The sequence below is a fragment of the Artibeus jamaicensis genome, unplaced genomic scaffold (assembly GCF_021234435.1).
Source record: "Artibeus jamaicensis isolate MK-2021 breed Jamaican fruit bat unplaced genomic scaffold, CSHL_Jam_final scaffold_614, whole genome shotgun sequence".
Lineage (NCBI taxonomy): Eukaryota > Metazoa > Chordata > Mammalia > Chiroptera > Phyllostomidae > Artibeus > Artibeus jamaicensis.
Genome location: NW_026522050.1, coordinates 1839815 through 1860478, shown reverse-complemented (window position 1 = coordinate 1860478; position 20664 = coordinate 1839815). Strand labels below are relative to the sequence as shown.

The window sequence follows — 20664 nt, the reverse complement described above, 5'->3', positions numbered from 1 at the left end:
TGGGGGTTTGATGGCTGCCCCACCCTGTTGGTGGCCCCTGTCAGGTGTCAGGGAGTAGGACGAAGCGCTGGAGGACAGGCCAGCCAGGGCTGTGGGCCTGAAGGTGGAGGAGGCCACCCTTGTGTGGCTCTTTTTGAGGCCTACTGTGGGCTATGCATGCTATGGGTGCCTACTGAGCCAGGCTTGGGGGCGGCGGGGGCAGGACCATGTGAGGGGTGTGTGGCGCTGGGTGGGCTGTGCAGGGTGGCCGGGGCCTGGGGTGCTTTTGTAGGTCAGCTAGGAAGAGATTCCATCTCTCCCTGCTGCCCTGTGGGGCTTGGCTCCAGCACCCTCTCAGCGCCCCCTGTAGGTGCTCCCTGGGCAGGGGGAGTCCAGGGACAGGGCTTTGGTCCGCAGGGCGCCTGAGCTCCTAGACACCAACCCCCCACCTGTTCTGAAGGCTCTTTCCCAGGAGAGAGGTCCCAGTTGGGCTGTGTGGCTTCCAGGACTCAAACACCCTCTTAGGCTGCACCAAGGGCGGTGGGCCACCTTGAGTGACAGGGGCTGGACTGGCCCTGTGCTGGTAGCCACTGGACAAGGACAGTGGTATGGCCTCAGGTTGCAGATCTGTCAAGGGGACTTTGAAGCCCTCCCCTCTTTGCAGCCTTCAAGGAGGGATCACAAAAAGATGGTGAGCTCTGAATTTTATGAAACCCCTCCCTTTCACTGGTGGCTAAGAATTAGGTGCTGGGCTGCCCTTAGGGAGGGCGCCCTGGGAGAGAAGGCTCCAGAGCACCTGCGTGGCCCCCCCTGGGGTACAGGCTCCTCTGAGTCTCAGCGCCACTGGCTTCAGCAGGCATCCCAGGGGCAGACACCTGGCTTGGGAGTGACTGCCCAGCTGGGGCTGGATGCTGTCCACGGACCCCAGACATGGCTCCTGAAGGGTGTTCCAAAGCCTTCGGGAGTGTTGTGCAGTCCACCCTGTGTACCCGCGAGCAACCGCAGGTCCCTGCCCACCCACTCGCAGACGCGCTGTCACGTTCCAGCGTCTGACTCAGTCTGCGCGGGGCGGGGAGCTGGGGGAGCTGGGAGGCGGTGCCGGCGCCCGACTCGACCTGGAGGCGGCACCAGGAAGCACCCGCCCCGGCCGGAGCCGCCATGTAACCGGCGCCGCCCGGAGCTGAGCAGCGCGGGCCCCAGCTACCAGCCCACCATGGGGGACGAGGAAGAGGACGAGGGCTGCGCGGTGGAGCTGCAGATCACTGAAGGTGGGGCAGGGGCAACCAGAGACTGCAGGGAGGGGTGCCGGCAGCCCGGGCCGCAGGGAGGGGTCATGCACCGGCTGGGCTCATTTGCCCCCTGTGCCCACAGCCAACCTGACCGGGCATGAGGAGAAGGTGAGCGTGGAGAACTTCGAGCTGCTCAAGGTGCTGGGCACGGGAGGTGAGGACCCCCACCCACCAGGCAGATGTCCCACGCACCGTGCCCTGGGCCTCCTGCTGGCACACCCGCCTGGTTCTGAGCCAGGCAACAGGCAATGCCCCCCACCCTTTCCTGGCACACCCAGCCTTGACAGCCCCACCCTGCCCTGCCACAGTTTGCATGCCCACTCTTGAGGCTGCTTCTCCCCATAAGGGCCTCCTAGATTTGTCAATACCCTTGGGGGCTTGCAGCCCTCCCAGGCGATTTGCACAGCTCCTCTCCTTGGTCTGATATGACAGCCCTCTCCCCCGCTTTGCAAACTCCAAGCTCAGGTTTGCACATCCCTCCCCTGTCTGCATGCACCTCTGCCTCCCTTCCTTGGATTTGCATCCAGTCTGTCTGATCTTGCACAGGTTCCCAGGTACCCCCCCCCCTTGCACTGCAGGCCTCATGGAGTTGCATGCCCCCCAGCCTGGTTTGCACACCCCCTCCCTGGTTTTGCTGAGCACCCTCTTGGTGCTGTGCACACCATTCCTTCGAAAGCTCTGCCAACTTTTTGCACACCTTCCTCTCACTCCAGCTCCTCTCATCAATTTGTACAGCCTCCTGGGTTGGCGTCACGCCCACACCCACCAGTCTGCACCCCCCTCCTGCTCACTGCCTACTCTCTGCCCACTCCTTGCTTCCACAGCTTACGGGAAAGTGTTCCTGGTGCGGAAGGCAGGCGGGCACGACTCGGGGAAGCTGTACGCCATGAAGGTGCTCCGCAAGGCTGCGCTGGTGCAGCGCGCCAAGACGCGGGAGCACACCCGCACCGAGCGCTCGGTGCTGGAGCTGGTGCGCCAGGCGCCCTTCCTGGTCACACTGCACTATGCTTTCCAGACCAACGCCAAGCTGCACCTCATCCTGGGTAAGGGCAGGCACCTGCCAAGCTGGGGGGCCGGGAAGCCACTGGGGCCACCCACGGGGGGTGCTTCCAACCTTCACTCTGCTTCCCAGACTATGTGAATGGTGGCGAGATGTTCACCCACCTCTACCAGCGCCAGCACTTCAAGGAGGCCGAGGTGCGCGTGTATGCGGGTGAGATTGTGCTGGCGCTCGAACACCTGCACCAGGTGGGTGAGGGCCTGACCACACGCCTGTTGCTGTGGGTACTGGCCTGGGCCTTCTTCAGGGTCTCTCTCCCTGGGTTTCCTGGGGGTCATGGGGACTGCAGCTGCTTTACTCAGTAGGGTCAGCCTGGTGGGGTCTCCTCCCCTAGTGCCTCCTTCAAGGAGCCTTCCTCTTGGGGAGCTTGGGGCTGCCTCCTGGGGCAGTGTTCACAGAACTTGCTCAAATGGAGACCTCATGCCCCGGCTTCCAAAGCCTTTTTGAAATGGGGCTCTTCACACAGGCTTTCCTCTCTCTGGGACTTTGGGGTCTGTTCCCTGGGGAGTCCGCCATGGGGCTCTCCTTCCTTGCTTTTGCCTCTTAAATGGCCTTTCCTGTCCAGTGGCTCAGTCTGCTCCGGGCCCACTCCTGCCCTGGAGATCCCTGTGTCCTGAGCGGCGAGCAGGGGGCCTGAGGGTGCTGGGGGAGGGGTCCTCAGAGCCCCTCTTGCTCCTGCCAGCTGGGCATCATCTACCGGGACCTGAAGCTGGAGAATGTGCTGCTTGACTCTGAGGGCCACATCGTCCTCACGGACTTCGGGCTTAGCAAGGAGTTCCTGACAGAGGAGGTGAGTGGAGGCACCCTCGGCATTCTGCACCCCCCCAAGTCATCTTCTTTCTGTCTCCTCCTCCTCCAAGCCTGGCTCTGTGTGTTTCTCGGGGTGCAGCGGTAAATAGCCCCAGGCCCTGTGTTCCTGAAGCTCCCGCAGTGAGTCCTCCGCAGAGCCTTGGGAGCCGCTGGGTGACCAAAATGGGTCCTCTTGCCCTCCCCGCAGAAAGAGCGAACCTTCTCCTTCTGTGGCACCATCGAGTACATGGCCCCCGAAATCATCCGCAGCAAGTCGGGGCACGGCAAGGTGGGTGCGCAGGGGAGTGGGGGGCGGTGGCAGGGTGGGGCCCAGGTGACCGTAGGCCTTCACCTCGGCTCGGCCCTGGCAGGCCGTGGACTGGTGGAGCCTGGGCATCCTGATCTTCGAGCTGCTGACGGGGGCCTCGCCCTTCACACTGGAGGGTGAGAGGAACACACAGGCGGAGGTGTCCCGGTGAGTGGGGCTGGATGCGGAGGGCAGCTGCAGTGGCCGGGCAGGGCTGTGGGGGGGCTCACTGCCCCTGACGCCCCCCAAATCCTCCCAGACGGATCCTGAAGTGCTCCCCTCCCTTCCCCCCTCGGATCGGGCCCGTGGCGCAGGACCTGCTGCAGCGGCTACTTTGCAAGGACCCCAAGAAGCGGCTGGGTGCAGGGCCTCAGGGGGCGCAGGAAGTCAAGAGCCACCCCTTCTTCCAGGTGAGGCCTCTGAGCTGCCCCCCACATCTCTCTGCACGTGCCTGGTTTGGGCTGCTGCTCTGGGCTTGGGGGATGCTCCGGAAGGATGCTCTGAGACTGGCCAATCTCACGTGATTTAAAAAAACTCCAGATCAAGAACGCAGGCCTATCTTTTCATCCATCGCTAGTGAAACTCACAAGACGTGTTCCCGGGGGAAAATTCTAGGTTCATCGACTGGATGGGCTGCCAGGGACTTGAGAATGGACTCACCGGTGCTTTTATCAGGCAGGTTCAGAGAAGGGAGGGGACCCGCCCAAGATGGCACAGTAAATGTGTAGAGCTGGGCACCGACCCCATGTCTCCTCTCAGCTCAAGTCATTACTAAGAGCCACACTTGCGCTCTCCGCCGCCACCCAGGCGTGGCGCTCTTTGTCCCTGTGCGGTCCGTGTGCCCATAATTCAGGTGCGTGCCAGTCAGCCATGCAGGGTTTGCTGACTTGTTCAGAGCACACACAGGGTAGAGTGCGGCGCGCAGTGAGTTTTGTCTCCTCGTGAGCCTCTCTGGCCTGGGCACTGTGCACGGGCAGCGTCATTGCCTCGCAGGGTCCTGAAACAGCGGACGCCCGCTCTGTGCCGGCCCTTGGCTTGCATTATTTTGTGTGACCTTCAGAACCATCCTCATCAGCCCCATCTTTACAGATGAGGAAACTGAGGTTCAGCGAGGTGGCCCCAAACCATCCAGCCCGGAAGTGGTGGAGCGCAGATTCAACCCTCCATCCGGGTGACTCGAAGGCCCATGCCCTTCTCTGCTACATTCTGGTTACATGTGGCCATCAGATTTGCCACTCGTCTGCCCTCATGACAAAGGCACTCTTTGACGGGCATTTGCCGTGGGCCAGGCACGCTGTGACCCTATGGGGAGCGTCGTCTATCTCCCTGAGTCTCCCTGACAAGCACCTGCCTGGAAGGGCCCTTGGAGATGCTTTCTGAGACAGGAATCTGAGTCTGTGGTGAAGATGTCGCTTTGCGGGGGAAGCGGTTGAGCTGTGTCGGTTTCCCTCCGTGAATTCCTCCACCCGTCCTGAGTGCGTGCTGGGCCCTGGGTGCTGGCAGTGGGTTGACCAGTGGTCCTACCAAAGAGGCCCCAAGGTCTTTGAGGCTTGATGCTCAGAAGGGGTGTTTTCTCTGCGTTCTCCCTTCTCTCAAGACAGTCTCTCTGGTGATAGCGATGCTGAGGCCCCAGAACTGGGGCCTCCAAGTCTAGGTCAGGCTTTTTGACTTCAGGTGACAAAAAAATCCAACTCACAATGGTGATGTCCATGGAATAGTTGGACTGCTAACAGGTATTGGAGCGAACAGTGGTCTAAACAAGACAGAGGGTTATTTATTTATTTATTTATTTATTTTCTTACATAAAAGAAATCTAGAGGTTGGCTGCTGTGGTCTCTTCAGCTTCTTCTTCTTCTTTTTAAAAAATGCTCCTCCATTTTGAGCATGGAGATGCCATGTCCTGGGTTGCCTCATGGTTCAAGATGACTGCTGGAGCACTTGCCATTCAGGCCAATATCCAGGGGGAGAAGGGAGGGAGTCAAAAGGGCACTTGCCAGCTATTCACCTTCCTCTCAAGGATTTTTACCTTGATTCCTATCTCACAATATTTGCTTGCAAATTATTGGTCATCCCTAACTATAAGGAAGTTTGTAAAATATTGTCTTAGTTTGCACATTGGTTCCTGGAATAAAATTGGGGATGTAGAACTAAGGAAGACAGGCAAAATGAATGTTGGGCAGGCAATGAACAGGCTCTGCCACAGTAGTTTAAACCTAAAAGGGCATGTTTTAGCTTCCATAAGAGAAAAGTTGAAGGAAAACTGGTCTGATTTCAGGCAAGGCTGCATCCAGGTGCTGAACCTCTGTCATTAGGAATCTCTTTGTTTCTTGGTCCTGCTTTTCTGCACAGGGACGTCATCACTAGACCGTGAGGTTGTTCCTGGCAATTCCAGGCACACATCCTGTAAGATTTAAGCATAATAGGGAGAATATATTTGTCTGTTTTAATTCTATTAAAAGTCCTAGAATGACTCAGTGTGGTAGAGGGTAATTCTCCAAGGGAAATAGGGTTTGGGCTCTCGGAGGGAGGGATATAGAAGCTGGGGAGGCAAGATGAGCACCTTCCCCCCGAATGCCAGGTACACTCTTATCTCACTGAGGAGCTGCCCAGTGAGGGTGGCCTGAGAGGAGAGGGCTTTCTACTTCCTGCCCTTTGACCCTTAGTCTCTCATTTCTTTTTTCCAGGGTCTTGATTGGGCTGCTCTGGCTGCGAGGAAGATTCCAGCTCCCTTCCGACCCCAGATCCGCTCAGAGCTGGACGTGAGCAACTTCGCAGAAGAGTTTACCCGGCTGGAGCCTGTCTACTCGCCTGCAGGCAGCCCCGCCTCTGGAGACTCCCGCATCTTCCAGGTGAGTGAGCATGCATGGAGCCCCGACGTGGGGGAGCCAGCCTCGGGCCTGGCTGACCCTTGGGCGCTGTGTAGGTTCTGTACCCTGACCAGGACTCAGCACCTGTCACCAGACCTCCCCACTTGTGGGGTACCTGCAACTGTCAGTCATGGAGACAGCCGTGATAGGGCTCGGCTTTGAGCTTCACTATTTATCCTCAAGTCCTACATGAATTTCCCTTCTACTCCATCATATCTCCTTATCATTATATAAAAATATTGTTTTAATTTTAAATCATTCACTAGCTTAAGGAGATACCTAGGAAGAGGTGCCGTGTTTATACTGTGGCTTTGCATGCCTGGTGGCACACCAGATCACATGCCTGGGGCACAGGCCCCCCTCCCTCCAATTTTAGGCCTGTTAGGCAAGGCTAACGTCCTTTGCTCGGCATCCGAGGCCCTGCGTGGTGGTCCCCTCCCTGAGCCCTAGCCTCTGTGCTCACTCTTGTCCCAGTTGGTGTCCCACTATGCAGCTCAGAGGCTGCACCGCGTACTTCCGTATCTTTGCACTTTAGTCCCCTCCGCCTGGCGTGACTCCCCACTGGTGCTCACCTGGCAAGCTCCCAGTATACGCTCTGGCCTCACTGTCCAGGGCTGCCCCTGTGTGACGTCTTCCCCGTTCCTGGGGCCCTGGGCTGCACTGTCCCAGCGCACCAGCCCTCGGCAGACAGCACCTCCTTCTGAGCAGTTGCTCAGCTTGTGTCCCGACAGCTCCCCTGGGACTGCCTCCTCTGGTCCTAAGCCCCCGGAGGGCGGGAACCATGTGTTTAGTTTGTGTCCCTAGACCCAGCATGGGGGCTGGGCCTGTAGGACACGGTCTATCATTATGAAATAAAAACAGGCCAATATCAAGTATGGATGGGTCAGTCTGCATCTGCGAGGCTCTCACAAGTGACAGCTCTGTGCCTGAAAGTCGCACGATTCATTTTCTCACAGTTCTGAGAAAGTTCTTTCTTGTGAATGGATAGTGACTCTCATTCATTCATTCATTCATTTCATGACTCAGAAATATGTCTTGGGTACCTACAATGTGCCGGGCACAGATCTGGGCACTGACGATGTATCAGTGAACCTAACAGGCAAAAATCCCGTCTGCGTGGGGCTTACATGCAGGCGCATAGTGAAGCTGCGTTTTTAGGAGAAAACACCCTGTTTCAATTACCCTTGTGAATCCCTCGAAGTGACAGGACATGGATCTTTCAGAAAGGCAGAGTATTAGCTCTGGTTTCTGTTACGTTTCTTCATTATCCCCTGGCAGAGGAGGCCCAAGTTTGATTTGCAAGGAAGGAATAAAGATTTTTCTGTTCTCAGTAGGCACGTTTGCATTTTCATAAGCTGCACAGGTGCAACACCAGGTCACAGTCCTTTCATGCATTTTTGGGACCATCATATTGTGCCAGGCGATGCCCTGGGCACTTGGGGGTATTACTGTGAAGAGAAAGGTGGAGTCACAGACTGCTGAGGGACAGGCGTGACCCCAAGTGATCATGGAACAAGCTGGACTAAAATGTCCATATGTCCTGTGTGTACCAGCATGTCCCACTGACCCCTGGTCCTAACTCTGCCCTCTGCCTGCCCTCCTCCCCACCAGTTCTGACCCTTCCAGGGATCTCCCTGCACCTCTAGCCCCCATGCCTGCCCACCCCTCACCCACCTCCCTCCCCAACCAGGGATACTCCTTCGTTGCACCGTCCATCCTGTTTGACCACAATAATGCTGTGATGACTGATGTGCTGGAAGCACCTGGTGCTGGAGACCGGCCAGGCAGGGCATCCGTGGCCAGGAGCGCCATGATGCAGGTGGGTTGGGCCAGGGCGGGGAGAAGCTGACTTGGGAGTGCAGGGCCAGGGATTCCTGAAGGGGCCGGCCGTGCAGGTGCCCCTGTGTGCCCTTGGTGAAATCTGGAACCTCTGAGAGGCTGGGTGAGGTGTGGCTCCAAGACTCCCAGTAGGACCTCTGACACGCCCTCTTTACCCCCAGGACTCGCCCTTCTTCCAGCAGTATGAGTTGGACCTGCGGCAGCCTGCGCTGGGCCAAGGCAGCTTCTCCGTGTGTCGCCGTTGCCGCCAGCGCCAGGGCGGGCAGGAGTTTGCGGTCAAGATCCTTAGCCGCAGGTGGGCCAGCTTGGGGTGCAGGGGGTGGCTGGGCCCGGAGAAGCAGAGTCCGGGAGGGCGGGGCCAGAGGTCTTCCACCTTGACCCCTTTTGCCCTGCTGCCAGGCTGGAGGCGAACACTCAGCGCGAGGTGGCCGCCCTGCGGCTGTGCCAGTCACATCCCAACGTCGTGAAGCTGCACGAGGTTCATCAGGACCAGGTAGGTGATGCCTTTCTGGGCATTGGTGGACTGTGGGGATGCAAATGCAGCCCGGGCGGGGTGGGAGGGGCCGGAAGGCGGCAGGGGGCGGGGTCTGAGGGAGGCATGGGAGGGGCCTGAAGGGGTCTGGGAGGTCAGGCTGGTGGGGATTGAGGGGAGGAAGGCTGGAGGACCGGAAGGCGGATCTGAGGACCGCCAAGGAAACGGATTCGAGGAGGGCGTGCAGGGTTGTAGGATGTGAGGTGACCAAAGGGGACGGGACCTGGAAGGCAGTAGGGGTGGTTTTCGTGGGTTGCCTTGAGGTTAGGGGCTCGCACCCTTCTGAGGCCTGGCGTTGGGGGCGGGGCCTGTTGGTGCCTGTGGGGCGGGGCCTGGCTTGTGATGGTGACCCGGCCCCCCTTCCCATAGCTGCACACGTACCTGGTATTGGAGCTGTTGCAGGGTGGGGAGCTGCTGGAGCATATCCGCAAGAAGCGGCACTTCAGTGAGTCCGAAGCGAGCCAGATCCTGCGGAGCCTTGTGTCGGCCGTGAGCTTCATGCACGAGGAGGCGGGCGTGGTGCACCGTGACCTCAAGCCCGAGGTGGGCGCGGGCCGGGTGGCAGGGGAGCGCTGCTGCGCGGAGGGCCAGTCTCTGACGGCCGCCTGCCCTCACAGAACATCCTCTATGCCGATGATACGCCGGGAGCCCCCGTGAAGATTATCGATTTCGGGTTCGCGCGGCTCCGCCCGCAAAGCCCCGCGGAGCCCATGCAGACGCCCTGCTTCACGCTGCAGTACGCGGCTCCCGAGCTGCTGGCGCAGCAGGGCTACGACGAGTCCTGCGACCTCTGGAGCTTGGGCGTCATTCTGGTATGGGACGGGGTCCCCAGGGAGGGTTCAGGGTCGCCTGAACCTGAGGTCAGAGGTCTTCCTGATGAGGAGCAACAGGGGCACCGGAGGCAGGGGTCATGTTTGTGGGCATAGCAGGGTTTGGTATGAGGCTGGCCTCAGAGGCTGTAACACAGAGGCAGGGTCACTCCGATGCTGGGGTCAAGGATATCCGAGTATTCTGGGTCGGCGGAGGTCAGGGTCATGGCCAATGGGCCTCAGGAGTTACTGTGCAGAGGATGAATGGTCCTGGGGGTGGGCTGAGAAGTCAGCCTCCTGGCCTCCCGGGGCCCGCAGCTCGGGCCGGTCTCACTCTTCCCCCCATCCCCCAGTACATGATGCTGTCGGGACAGGTTCCCTTCCAGGGAGCCTCGGGCCAAGGCGGGCAGAGCCAGGCGGCCGAGATCATGTGCAAGATCCGCGAGGGGCGCTTCTCCCTTGATGGGGAAGCCTGGCAGAACGTGTCTGAGGAAGCCAAGGAGCTTGTCCGAGGTGGGGAGCCGAGGTCACAGGTCCTGCTTGGGGAGCGGGCGGCCACAGGGTCATGTCGGGATAGGGGTCGCCACCGGGCCCAGTGTCTTGGTCAGGATACTCGTTTGGGCGGAGTGCAGGGCTGCTAGGATCTCTCCGGGGGCGGGCGGCCTCCACACACCGCCTGCCCCAATACTTCCCCACCCCGCCTCCAGGGCTGCTGACTGTGGACCCGGCCAAGAGGCTGAAGCTCGAGGGGCTGCGGGACAGCTCGTGGCTGCAGGACGGCAGCGCGCGCTCCTCGCCCCCGCTGCGGACGCCGGACGTGCTGGAGTCCTCCGGGCCGGCTGTGCGCTCCGGGCTCAACGCTACCTTCCTGGTGAGGGGCGGGGCCTGTGGGGGGGTGTGTGTGGGGTATGGACAGAGCCTGGAGACGGCGTCTCCCGGAGGCGGAGTCCTCAAAGCTCGGGAAGGTGAGGTGTGAGCCCAGTCCCGGTCTCTGGAGGGTTGGGGGCTTGACCTTTCAGAATGCTGGGGGCCAGAGGCCAAGGACCTGTTGGCCTTGACCTAGTGACGTGGGAGGGAGGGTCCAGGATGGGAGCCAAAGCTAGGATCTAGAAGTCGAGGCCGGGCCGGTGTTGGGGGTACTCACGCCGTATTTTCTGCCAGGCGTTCAACCGGGGCAAACGCGAAGGTTTCTTCCTGAAGAGCGTGGAGAACGCGCCGCTGGCCAAGCGGCGGAAACAGAAGCTGCGGAGCGCTGCCACCTCCCGCCTTGTCTCCCCGGTGCCCGCTGCCCCGGGCAAGACCCCAGGCTCCAAGGGAGCCCCACGCCGAGCCAACGGTCCCCTGCCATCCTCCTAGCGCACCCCCCCTGCACTGCGATCCCCCTTCTCCGATAGGGGCCGTGACGTGGCTTCCAGCATCATCGCTCCGCCCCGTCCCCCACCCCCCACCCCCAGACAGAGCCGAAGTATTTTTATAAGCAGAGAATTTTTTTTATGTCTTACTAGTTAGAGTTAGAGATGCGGGGGGGCGGCCTGCTGCGGAGTGGGCTGTGGGGGCCGTGCCTCTCCTGGCAGAAGGCGCTTCTCGGGGAGGGGGGGCTCCATCAGCGGGGGGGCTCCTCCGCGTTTCTAAGCACTGAGCTGCCACAGGGAGAAGCTGGGACCTCTCCCCTGTCCTCTCCTGAGGCTCTGCTCTCGGGAAGGGGGCGCCCCTCAAGCTGTCACTTTATGGATCGTCTGTGCAATTACATCCACCAAAGACCTGTGTTGGGGGGTGTGTTCAGGGAGGGGCCCTCAGGGACCCTCTGAGGCATCATTGCCTCACTTTATGCCACCTGCTTCTTCCCTACTGGGGCTCAGGAAGGAGGTAGGCGACCCCCTAAAACGGGAGGCCCCCTTATTACCCACCCCGCCCCTTTGGCACAGCTGCCCCTTGGGGGGGTGGAGCTGGGCCTTGGGGGGCAGGGCTGGGCAGCCACAGTCACTGCCTCGGTCATCTGGGGGGCTGTGCATTTGATGTTAAAATAAAAATCCACCCAGTGCTGTCTGTGGCATGTGTGTCAGTGGGTGTGGGGGGCTGAGGCCTTGGGGGGTCAGACTGACAGCCAGCGGGGCCTGGGACCCACCCTTCTTGGTAAGAGGGGACCTTCTTTGGCTTTTGGTGTGAACAGTGTGGGGGGGTAGCAATCACCTCAGGTGTGTGTCTGGACATCTCTGCGTGTATCATTTACAATTCTCTCAGTTACAAGTTAGAGAAAACCCAGCAGAACTGGCTTCAGGAGTTTTAGGCTTTTGTAACTACACAGTCCAGGGTAGCTTCAGGCAAAGCCTGATCTAGGTGCAAACATGATCAAGACTAAGCTTCCCAGTCAGCTTTTTATTCTGTTTTCTGGGTGGTTTTGCCATTTGGAAGACTCTTCTTTTGGCCATAAGACAGGTGTCAGGTGCTCCAGGGGCCAGTGGGAAGGATTATTTAAAACTTTGTTTCTGCCCTGGCTGGTGTGGCTCAGTGGATTGAACACTGGCTTGTGAACCAAAGGGTTGCCGGTTCAATGCTCTGTCAGGGCACACGCCTGGGTTGCGGGCCAGGTCCCCAGTGGGGGGTGTGCAGGAGGCAGCCAGTGGGTGTTTCTCTCCCACATTGATGCTTGGTTCTCTCCTCTGCCTCCATCCCTTCCCCTCTCTCTGAAAATAATAAATAAAATCTTTAAAAAACCCCCAAACCTTGTTTCCATCATAAATGCTGCTGAGACAAACAAGTGTGTACACAAATCTGTGCATTATAACATAACTAATCCCCACCAATGCGGCTCAGTTGGTTGGGCATCACCCAACAAACTGAAAGGTCACTGGTTCAATGCCCAGTCAGGGCACATGCCTCTGTTGCGGGTTTGGTCCCCAGTCAGGGCGTGTACAGAAGGCAGCCAATCGATGTCTCTCTCCCTCTCTTCCTCCTTTCCCCTCTCTAAAGTAAAAAATAAAAATAAAATAAAAAAGAAATGGCATCAAAATGTAAACAGTTTATTATAGCCTGTCTTAAACTCAGAAGTGGGCTGTGAATACGCACAGGGATGACGATGTTGCCACTTTTTGTACTGGCCTGTATTTCTGTGCATGGATACACTAGGACTGGTTTAGACTGCTGTCCATTTTTGGCCACTTGGGCTGTTCACAGTTCCTTGCTATTTTAAACAGCACCGCAACGACCATCCTTGTGTCTACACCTATGCTCACCTGTCCAAATATTTCCTTAGGATACATTTCCTAGAAGCGATATTAATGGGCTACAGGATATGCCCATGCGCACACATTTCATAGGCTGTGACATATGGGACCAAATGGCCGTTAGAAGGAGCCCATCATTTTATATGACTTGCAGCAGCAGAGGCGAGATCCAAGATGTGTTGTCTCCTTGAGAATGAAATGAGGCATCTCACCAGCTGAACGTGCCCTTGCTCATCCGCCCACCCGAGTTTTTCATGGCAGAGCTCTTGGTGATCTCCGGCGGGCCTTCTTCTCCAAGTCTGGAGTCTGGCTGGGCTGTGATAGTGGGGAAGGAGTGTGGCCCATCGGTGGGGTAGGGAGGAAGGCCTCCCCCACTTTCCCTGCAGGGACAGGCTGGGGCATCTGCGTAGAGGAGGCGGAGGGTGAAGCCTATGGAGGTCCCAGGGAGAGGGGCGGGGAAAGGGCGGGTGGGCGTGGTCAGGAACACCTGAGCCCAGCAGGACCCGGAGCCGGGCAGCGGTGGGTCCAAACCTTGGCACTGCCCCTCCCAGATGGGCAATAGGGACTGAGCCATTGCGTCCTGGGTCTCCTCTGCCGCTCAGATGAGGCGGGGATAGAACGGTACCCGTCTTGGAGAGATGGAGGGTGCAGCAGGGTCCCTGGAAGGCGCCCTGCACACTGGAAGCCCTCCACCAATCACGTCGTAATTTTTTTTTTAATTAAGAGAACTGGGGTATCAGGATCGGCCCAGGTATGATCCTGACAGTGACTCCTGTCCAGGCCAGTGAGAGGGGGCACTTTCCCCACAGGGCCGTCTTCCCAGCTCCTCCGGAGCGTCCTGCGTCCAGGGGTGTGAGGACCAGATGGGCGCTCCAGCCCTGCGGCTCGCACCATCCAGCGTGAGCCCGTCTTTCAGCCTCCCCCGCCTGACGAGGCGTCAGCAGCTTGGGAACAAACAGGCCACCTGGGAGTGGGTGGTGGTGGGAACCCACCCCTGCTTGTGTGAGCACATGAATGTGTGAAGGTGAGTGTGAATGTGTGTGAGTGTGCATTTGAGCAAAGCATGTGTGCTGTGTGTGTTTAAGTATATGTGAGTGAGTGTGCATATATGAGTGTGCGTGTGTGAGTGTGAGCATGCTTTCCCCAGCTCGCTGGGGGAGGCACAGAGCACAGGGTAGAAGCTTTGCCACAAACCCCTCATTCTTCCTGCTTCTCCCAACCCCCGGGCCCAGATTCCAGCTGCACTTCATCGACGGCAGGGGTCCGTGGGACTCAGACCCAGACCAGGTGGAAGGGGCTGGCCCCAAGGCCAAGCAGGGGAGCAGAGACGGCACCGGACCTCAGCCTCTGGAGCCTCTGTCGGCTGCAAAGCCCGGCCTCTCAGGCTCTCAGCTGGGACTGTCGTTCCTCTCGGATTTCTGGAGACAAGGTACAGGCTTCTCGGCAAGAAAAGCAAGGAGGCCAGCTTCCATAAGGTGCATCTCCCAGCAGCCCCTGTACTTGGCAGCTGCCCTGTCGGGGCCACGGAAGGTGGGTGGGCAGCAGCCAGACGGGTGGTTGAGGGGGGTGGGTTGCTGTGGGTGGGGCACACACAGCGGCCACAAGGCCAGAGCTTCTGGGGCCCTCTGCCTCCTGCTGCTCTTCCCCTCCGCCCATCCCTGGGGCCCGGGACACAGTTATGCTCAGAGGACGAGACTCTGGGACACCTGGACACCTGAAACCACTGGTTGAGTGACAGCAGGGAAGAGGCACATTGAGTCCTTGGCCCTCTGTGTCCAGACGAATCCGATTTCTGGGGGTCGGGTCAGGAATCTGCTTTAGTAACGAGCTTCCCTGACGCATGGTTTAGGGCCGCATAGCTCACCACCCCCCACCCACCCGCAGTCCCAAGGCTGCAGAATGGCAAAGCCCGCCTCCCCATGCTCCGCTCGTGCTCGTCTGCTCGTTGGGCCCTGCTGTCTGCAATGTGGGATTTTCTGTGGGGACGCAGATCCAGTGTTATGGTAGGAGCTCTCAGAAAACAGCCTCCCTGCCAGAAATCCAGGGAGGCAGGGTATGCTGTGGAGGGGCGTGTCTGCCGTGCCCCCCAGTGGTACTTTCCTGCCCAGTGGGGGCCAACAGGTGCCTGGCAGAGCCTGCTCACTGACAGATACCCGCACAAACCTGCCACCGGGCCGGCTACAGGGAGGACACGGGACACAGAGGGAGCTGGAAGAAGCTGCCCCTGAGCCCCTGGTCCCCAGGCCCTGGCGGGTCAGTGGGGGAGGCATTTCTGCCCCGAAGGAGTCACGGACACTGCAGCTCAGTGCTCTTCAAGCTTCTGCACAAGGGCTTCCCTGTCCTGCTTCTGCCCTGCCCGCTCGGGGGCTCACGCAGAAGCCGCGGGAGCCGGGCCCAGAGGAAGTGTCTTTTGTTGCCTGTGGAAGGAGGAAACGCTTTCAGGGTGTTCCCTTCGCCACCACCAAGGATAATAATGACGCTGAACCCATCCATCGAGTCTCGTTATGTGCCAGGTGCTGTGCTCAGTCCGTTCTGTGCCGTGCAGAGGCAAATCAAAGCGGTTGCTATCACTGCGGCTGCCAGGCACTAGTAGTAACTGCTGAGGTGGTTGGGCGCTCGCCCTGTGCCAGGAGCCAGGCACAGGGCCAAGGGTTGTCCACAGGTGGTTTCGTTCCATGAACAGGTTCTACTTTATTATTATGTGTTATTGTTCCATTTTACAGATGAGGGAAATGAGCTCAGAGAGGTAAACTGTCCAAGGTCACACCGTGGCGTGCAGCACGTCAGGCCCCGAACCCGGGTCTCTCTACTCCAGAGCCCGAGCTCTCCGTCACCACGTTATTCTGTCTAAGACCCCTCCTCTGCTGTAAGTTGCAGCTTTCTCTGTACTAGTGTCTGCCTCTCGCCTCGGCTCGTAGAGCCCAAAGTGCCTTAAGTGCCATAAGTGCCAGTTCTGGGCTTTCTTCACTGGAGGCAGACACGTGGGCAGCCTCTGTTGCAATAAATCATGCCAGTCGTGATCCCGTGCCGCGGCGGTTCTCCCCCTGAGCTCGGTTTCTATTCTGGTACCGCAGTGTGAAGACCGTGGTTCAGACACACCAGAAACAGGCCTCGGGAGTCGAGCGTGTCACGGAGAAAAGCGAACGACACAAACAAAAGATGGAGGAGGAGGAACAAACTCTGTGGGAACTCAGGAGACATTACTCAGGCAGCTATGGTTTTAAATAATTACTTGGCAGTGCAGCCCGGTCGCAGGCTCGTTAAGGTGAGCAGCACACATCAGGGTTGCATCCCAAGTGTGGAATGGGCGGAGTCCCAGGAGCTCCGCCCCTTCCTGTGATGCTGTAATTACTGTTCCCGGAAATGCATCCTTCTCACCTTGTGAGCCCTCGAGAACTGGGAGAGACATTTCCCTGAGGCTCTTTTTCCCTACTTTGGTCCAATGCTCAAGAAAGCGTGCCAGAGGCTGCTTTTTGCTTAACCAATATCCACACCCCTGTCTGTTGAGTGTGTTAATGGGCTTTTTATAATACCGTACTTCTTAGCCTTTCGGAAAGAGGCCAAGTGAGAAGTAATCAAAAGTTACTGGGTGCGGTTTCTGGGAAAGCTCTTGGAAGGAGGCTGACTCAGTGGGGAGGCATGTCTTTTTGCCCTTGCCCCTTTCTAGTCCCTACTGCCTGGGGTGCAGATGTGATGCCTGGAGATGCAGTAACTATTTTGGGATCATGAGGTGACCTCGAGCATGGGACCCTCATGTCAATGATAGCGGAAGGCAGGATGGAGGAACCTGGGTCGCCACAGCCATGGAGCTGCTATGTTGACTTGACTGGCTGTCTCTAGACTTCTTTTAACAGGAGGCGAAAATTTAGCCTCCGTCTGCTTCTAGCCACTGTTATTTTGGTTCTGTTACTTATAACCGGGTGCAATTCTTTAATGATACGAAAGGTTTGGAGCACAGCCTTTTCCACCTGTATTCATGAATGAAGAGGCGTTGGGTGTAACAGGGTGTCCCTGAGGCGGCCATACTAGGGGGCAGAGCCTGCCGTTGGCAGGCCTGGGGTCTTTGCACTGGCCTGGTCCCATGTCCAGGAATGGATGAACATGTGGTTTCGTCTCTTTGGACCAGAGGAGAAGAATAAAAGAGTTTGAGGCGGAAGTGCCCAGGGGAGGCATGAACGGTGCAGGGGAGGGAGAGGGCTTGGGGCTGGCGACCTGCGGAGTTGTTTCTCTGAAGTGCTCAGTCTCACTGTGGCTGGTGTGGCTCATTGGTTGAGTGTTGCTCCACAAAGTGAAAGGTCACGGGCTCGATTCCCGATGAGGGCACATGCCTGGGTTGTGGCCCATTCCCCAGGCAGGGTGCGTGCAAGAGGCAACTGATTGATGCTTTTCTCCCTCTTTCCCCTTCCCTTCCCCTTACTCTAAAAATAAATAGATCTTAAGAAAGAAAAAGAAAGAAGAAGTGCTCAGTCTCTGGGCTCAGGCAGTGTCCCTTCCCGGTCTGGGTGGCAAAGGACAGCCCAGCCGTGGGGCGGGCACAGAGCCTTGCATTTCTGCCCTGACCCAGCCTGACCCTGACTGGGGACTGGCAGCCTGGGGACTCTAGGGGCAGACCTGATGGCCAGTGGGGGGTGGGCGGAGAGGGGGTGCGAGTGGGGGCCTGCTGCCCTAGAGGGCAGGGCGGTGGAAGCAGGGCCGAGGGAGGCAGGTTTGGGGCTGTCCGAGCAACCGGGACCCCCGCTGAGGGTGCGGAGGAAGCCCGTGGCCCTGAGGTGCGCAGCCGGTGCTGGGAGGCCTGGCAGTTTAGACTGGATGTGGACAGCACCGCACTGCGGCTGCAGGTAGCTGGGCCGGTGAGACAGGGAGTGGGAATCTGAGGAACTTAATTAAGATCACAAATTCTGCCCAGCTTCCTCCAGTGCTGTGGCTTCCGTGTTACCTGGTGAGACTTCCCCCTTTGCAAGGCTGGCTTCAGCCACCGCTCCATAAAGATGCTGGAAGTTCACAGCCCTCTTTGCTGTCTTGGAGCTCACATCAGATTTTCTTGGTCTAGTCAAATTGCTTATGGAATCAGCAATTCAGCCAAATGCACTTAAAGGCATATACAACATTTGTTTGTTTGTTTAGCTTTAAAGGAAAACCGTCTATCTTAGTCCGAGCAGCTCTGTCTGGCCTATTTGCCCAAGGACTTCATTCCCAGAAACACCGCTTTGCCAGTTGATACTCGTGATAAAGACGCGAAACATGCAGGCAGGATCGGAAGAACACCAGCCTATGCCTCTGCAGTGTGTTAAGCACGGTCTCTCCTCTGAGTTTGGTGGTGGGGTATGTTAACCCTTGTTTCACAGGCCGAGAATCTCAGGTAGCGTCTGGCTTGTGTCGACGTGGCCAGTGGGACGCCCAGGGCTGATCACAGAGGCTGGTCGACCACCCTCCAAACTATTAGCACCAAAGGTAGAGGGGCTCATCCTTAGCTAAAATGTTTAAGTGGAATAGAAGTGCGAGCTAAAATACAGGGTCTGGCAGATGTAACGCCTGCTTCGGTGTGGTTGGTGGGGTAATAATATGGGTGTAATAACTTATAGTTTTAATTCGAACATTTCACCTAAAATGTCATATGGTGTGTTTGAGTGCAATATTGTTGTGTTACGGAATTACATGCTCATGATTTTCTAATAAAAGATTTTGTAATAAAAAAGGGGCGTTATTTGTGCTGGACCCTGTATGTTGAGCGTCCACCCTGAGCCTGGCTCAGTACCAACTACCTTCAATATTTTATTTAATTTAATCACCGTCCGTCCCTCCCACTTACACTTTCTTGAAAACTCTCAATTTTCTTGCAAGTGTCCGTGATGTCCCTCCACTACCCAAGCACATTCTAGGTCACACTTCGGCCAAAGTCACTAGAATGTGTGACGTACACACTCCCTCCCCAGTTATGGGCAATGGAGCACCCCGCCCTCCCACCAAAGTCACCTGCTCATCAGCTCAGCACAACGTCATGTCGATAGACACAAAGTCCCCTCTGGGCAGGTGCGTGCAGCCGGCACAGGGAGCAGGCACAGTGATGGCGGGGCTTCACATCTGGCCTGGCTGTGGGATGGACGGGGCACCCAGGTCCAGGGCTCTGGTCGAGGGGAGTGCGGAGAGCTGGAGGGTCGTGACGCGACTGTGGTCCTTCCACAAGCCCTGCCTGTCTGCAGGTGCCGTGAACAGGCCTTGGAAAGGGGTTGTGGCCTCTCGGGCACTGAGGTTCTTCTTTGCCTACCAGCTTCAGGGGGTACCACTGAGGGTCTTCCTGTGACCTGCACAGGGCAGGGCAAGGCCCTCCTTCAGGGAGGAGGAAGAATGTCGATGGGCAGCCACAGAGCCTGAGGCTCTGGGCCTCACTGGCCTCCCTGAGGCTGAGGGGGTGTCGAAGAGAGGGACCCCCATGGAAGCCCCGTTGACAACCCAAGTCTGCATTTTGCCTCAGAAGAGAGGCATCGGAAACCCCATGCCACAGAGTTCGCCCCCTGCGTGGGGCGAACAGGTGGGCTCCCCGCTGCTGCCGCTGCTGCTGGAAAGTGGTGGGGAATCGCCCTGAACGAGCATCTTGTGAATTGTGTTCTTTGGGGCTCAAGGTGTTTGAAGGTATAACAGATGCTCTGTAATAAGATTTTGTGATCAGCCTTTAATCACTTTTATAATCACTCTGTCACCTTTTGGAAAGTCTCAAAGCCCATGAGTATATTAAAGGTTCTGAGAAGTCCCACATCATGATGCCTGCCTGACTCGGGACTGCCCACTGCCTGCCCAGAAACAGCCAGGGAGGGAGTACGAGACTCTGGGAATGTGAGTGGGGGGCTGCTCTGGATACGACCCCCTGTGAGGCTGGACGCTCTCTTGGAAAATAGCCGGGCTGGGCATGGCAGGGGAGGTATGAGCGGGAGGCCCAGTTCACCCAGGGGTGGAATTGCTGGGTCACATGGTGATTCTAGGTTTAACCTTTTGAGGGTTGGCTGAACTGTTTTCCACAGTTGCTGCTCCATTTTATTTTCCCATCAGCCATGTTATGAGGGTTCCAACTTTTCTACGTCCTTGCCAACACTTGTTATTGTCTGGTTTTTGCGTCTTTTAAAAAACCATAGCCACCCTAGTGGGTGTGAAGTGATATCTCACCTTGGCCTTGCATTTCCCAGATGACGAGAGGCGCGTCTGAGCATCTTCCCATGGGCTGGTCTGCAGAGGAGCCGAGGCGTGTGGCTTCAGCAGCCAGAGGACGGAGGTGTCACTGAGCGGAGGGGACGGTGCAGGGCCAGGACTCAGTGTGACACACTCTCTGTGATGCGCCTGTCTGTCCCCCCAGGGGAGCGGTGGGACCGGCAGCTGGCGGTGAGCCAGGAGCACAGAGGGGAGGTCTGGACTGAAGTGCAGACTCACTGTCTGGTGCTATTTATTTGTTTTTAAAGGGAAGGGAAGGGAGGGAGAGGGAGAGAAACACCGATGTGAGAGAGAAGTGTCCATCGGTCGCCTCTCACACCCCCCAACCGACCGGGGATCCAAACTGGGAACCTTTCACTTTTCGGGACAACGCCCAACCACTGGGCGGCACCGTCCGGGATGTATGCTGACTTTTAAACCCGTGAGGATAAGCAGAGCGAGGCCTGTCATTGGCAGAGGCTGGGCCCCGAGGACCGAGGGAGGAGGGAACCAGGCGGGCAGGGAAGACAGAGGTGCAGGGCAGGGGGGTCTCGGGGAGGGAGGGGGGCGCGCTGCTGGAGATGAGGAGACAGGGCTCAGTCCGCCTGCTCCCGTGGGTTCCCGTGACCCTGACAAGAGCAGTTCTGCCTGTGAGCCTGCCTGGAGTGGGTTTAGGAGCGAACGGGAGCGAAAGCGGAGAGAGTGGAGACCACTCTTCAGAGGGGTTTGAGGGGGTCTCCTGCAAAGGGCAGGGGGGACATCAGATGGCATTTAAAGGGGGAGTAAGTCT

General features: G+C 57.9%; 1 protein-coding gene across 4 annotated transcripts; it reads left to right on the top strand.

Annotated features, from left to right (window-relative positions):
• The first annotated feature begins 1086 nt into the window (after positions 1-1086).
• Positions 1087-11517, top strand: RPS6KA4 (ribosomal protein S6 kinase A4). 4 transcript variants are annotated; one of them, XM_037146499.2, is made up of 17 exons: positions 1087-1247; positions 1351-1422; positions 2093-2311; positions 2401-2516; positions 3011-3118; positions 3326-3406; positions 3489-3592; positions 3684-3834; positions 6109-6273; positions 7982-8110; positions 8292-8425; positions 8530-8623; positions 9032-9205; positions 9280-9474; positions 9846-9984; positions 10179-10342; positions 10633-11517. In XM_037146499.2, exons 1-17 carry the CDS (start codon positions 1193-1195, stop codon positions 10825-10827), a joined length of 2295 nt encoding a protein of 764 aa, XP_037002394.1. In that variant the 5' UTR covers positions 1087-1192; the 3' UTR covers positions 10828-11517. The 4 variants fall into 4 exon arrangements, with proteins under 4 accessions (XP_037002394.1, XP_037002393.1, XP_053515222.1 ...); XM_037146498.2 differs by having other exon boundaries at positions 1088-1247; positions 9825-9984; XM_037146500.2 differs by having other exon boundaries at positions 1181-1247; positions 1351-1376; positions 9825-9984.
• Positions 11518-20664: the final 9147 nt, after the last annotated feature.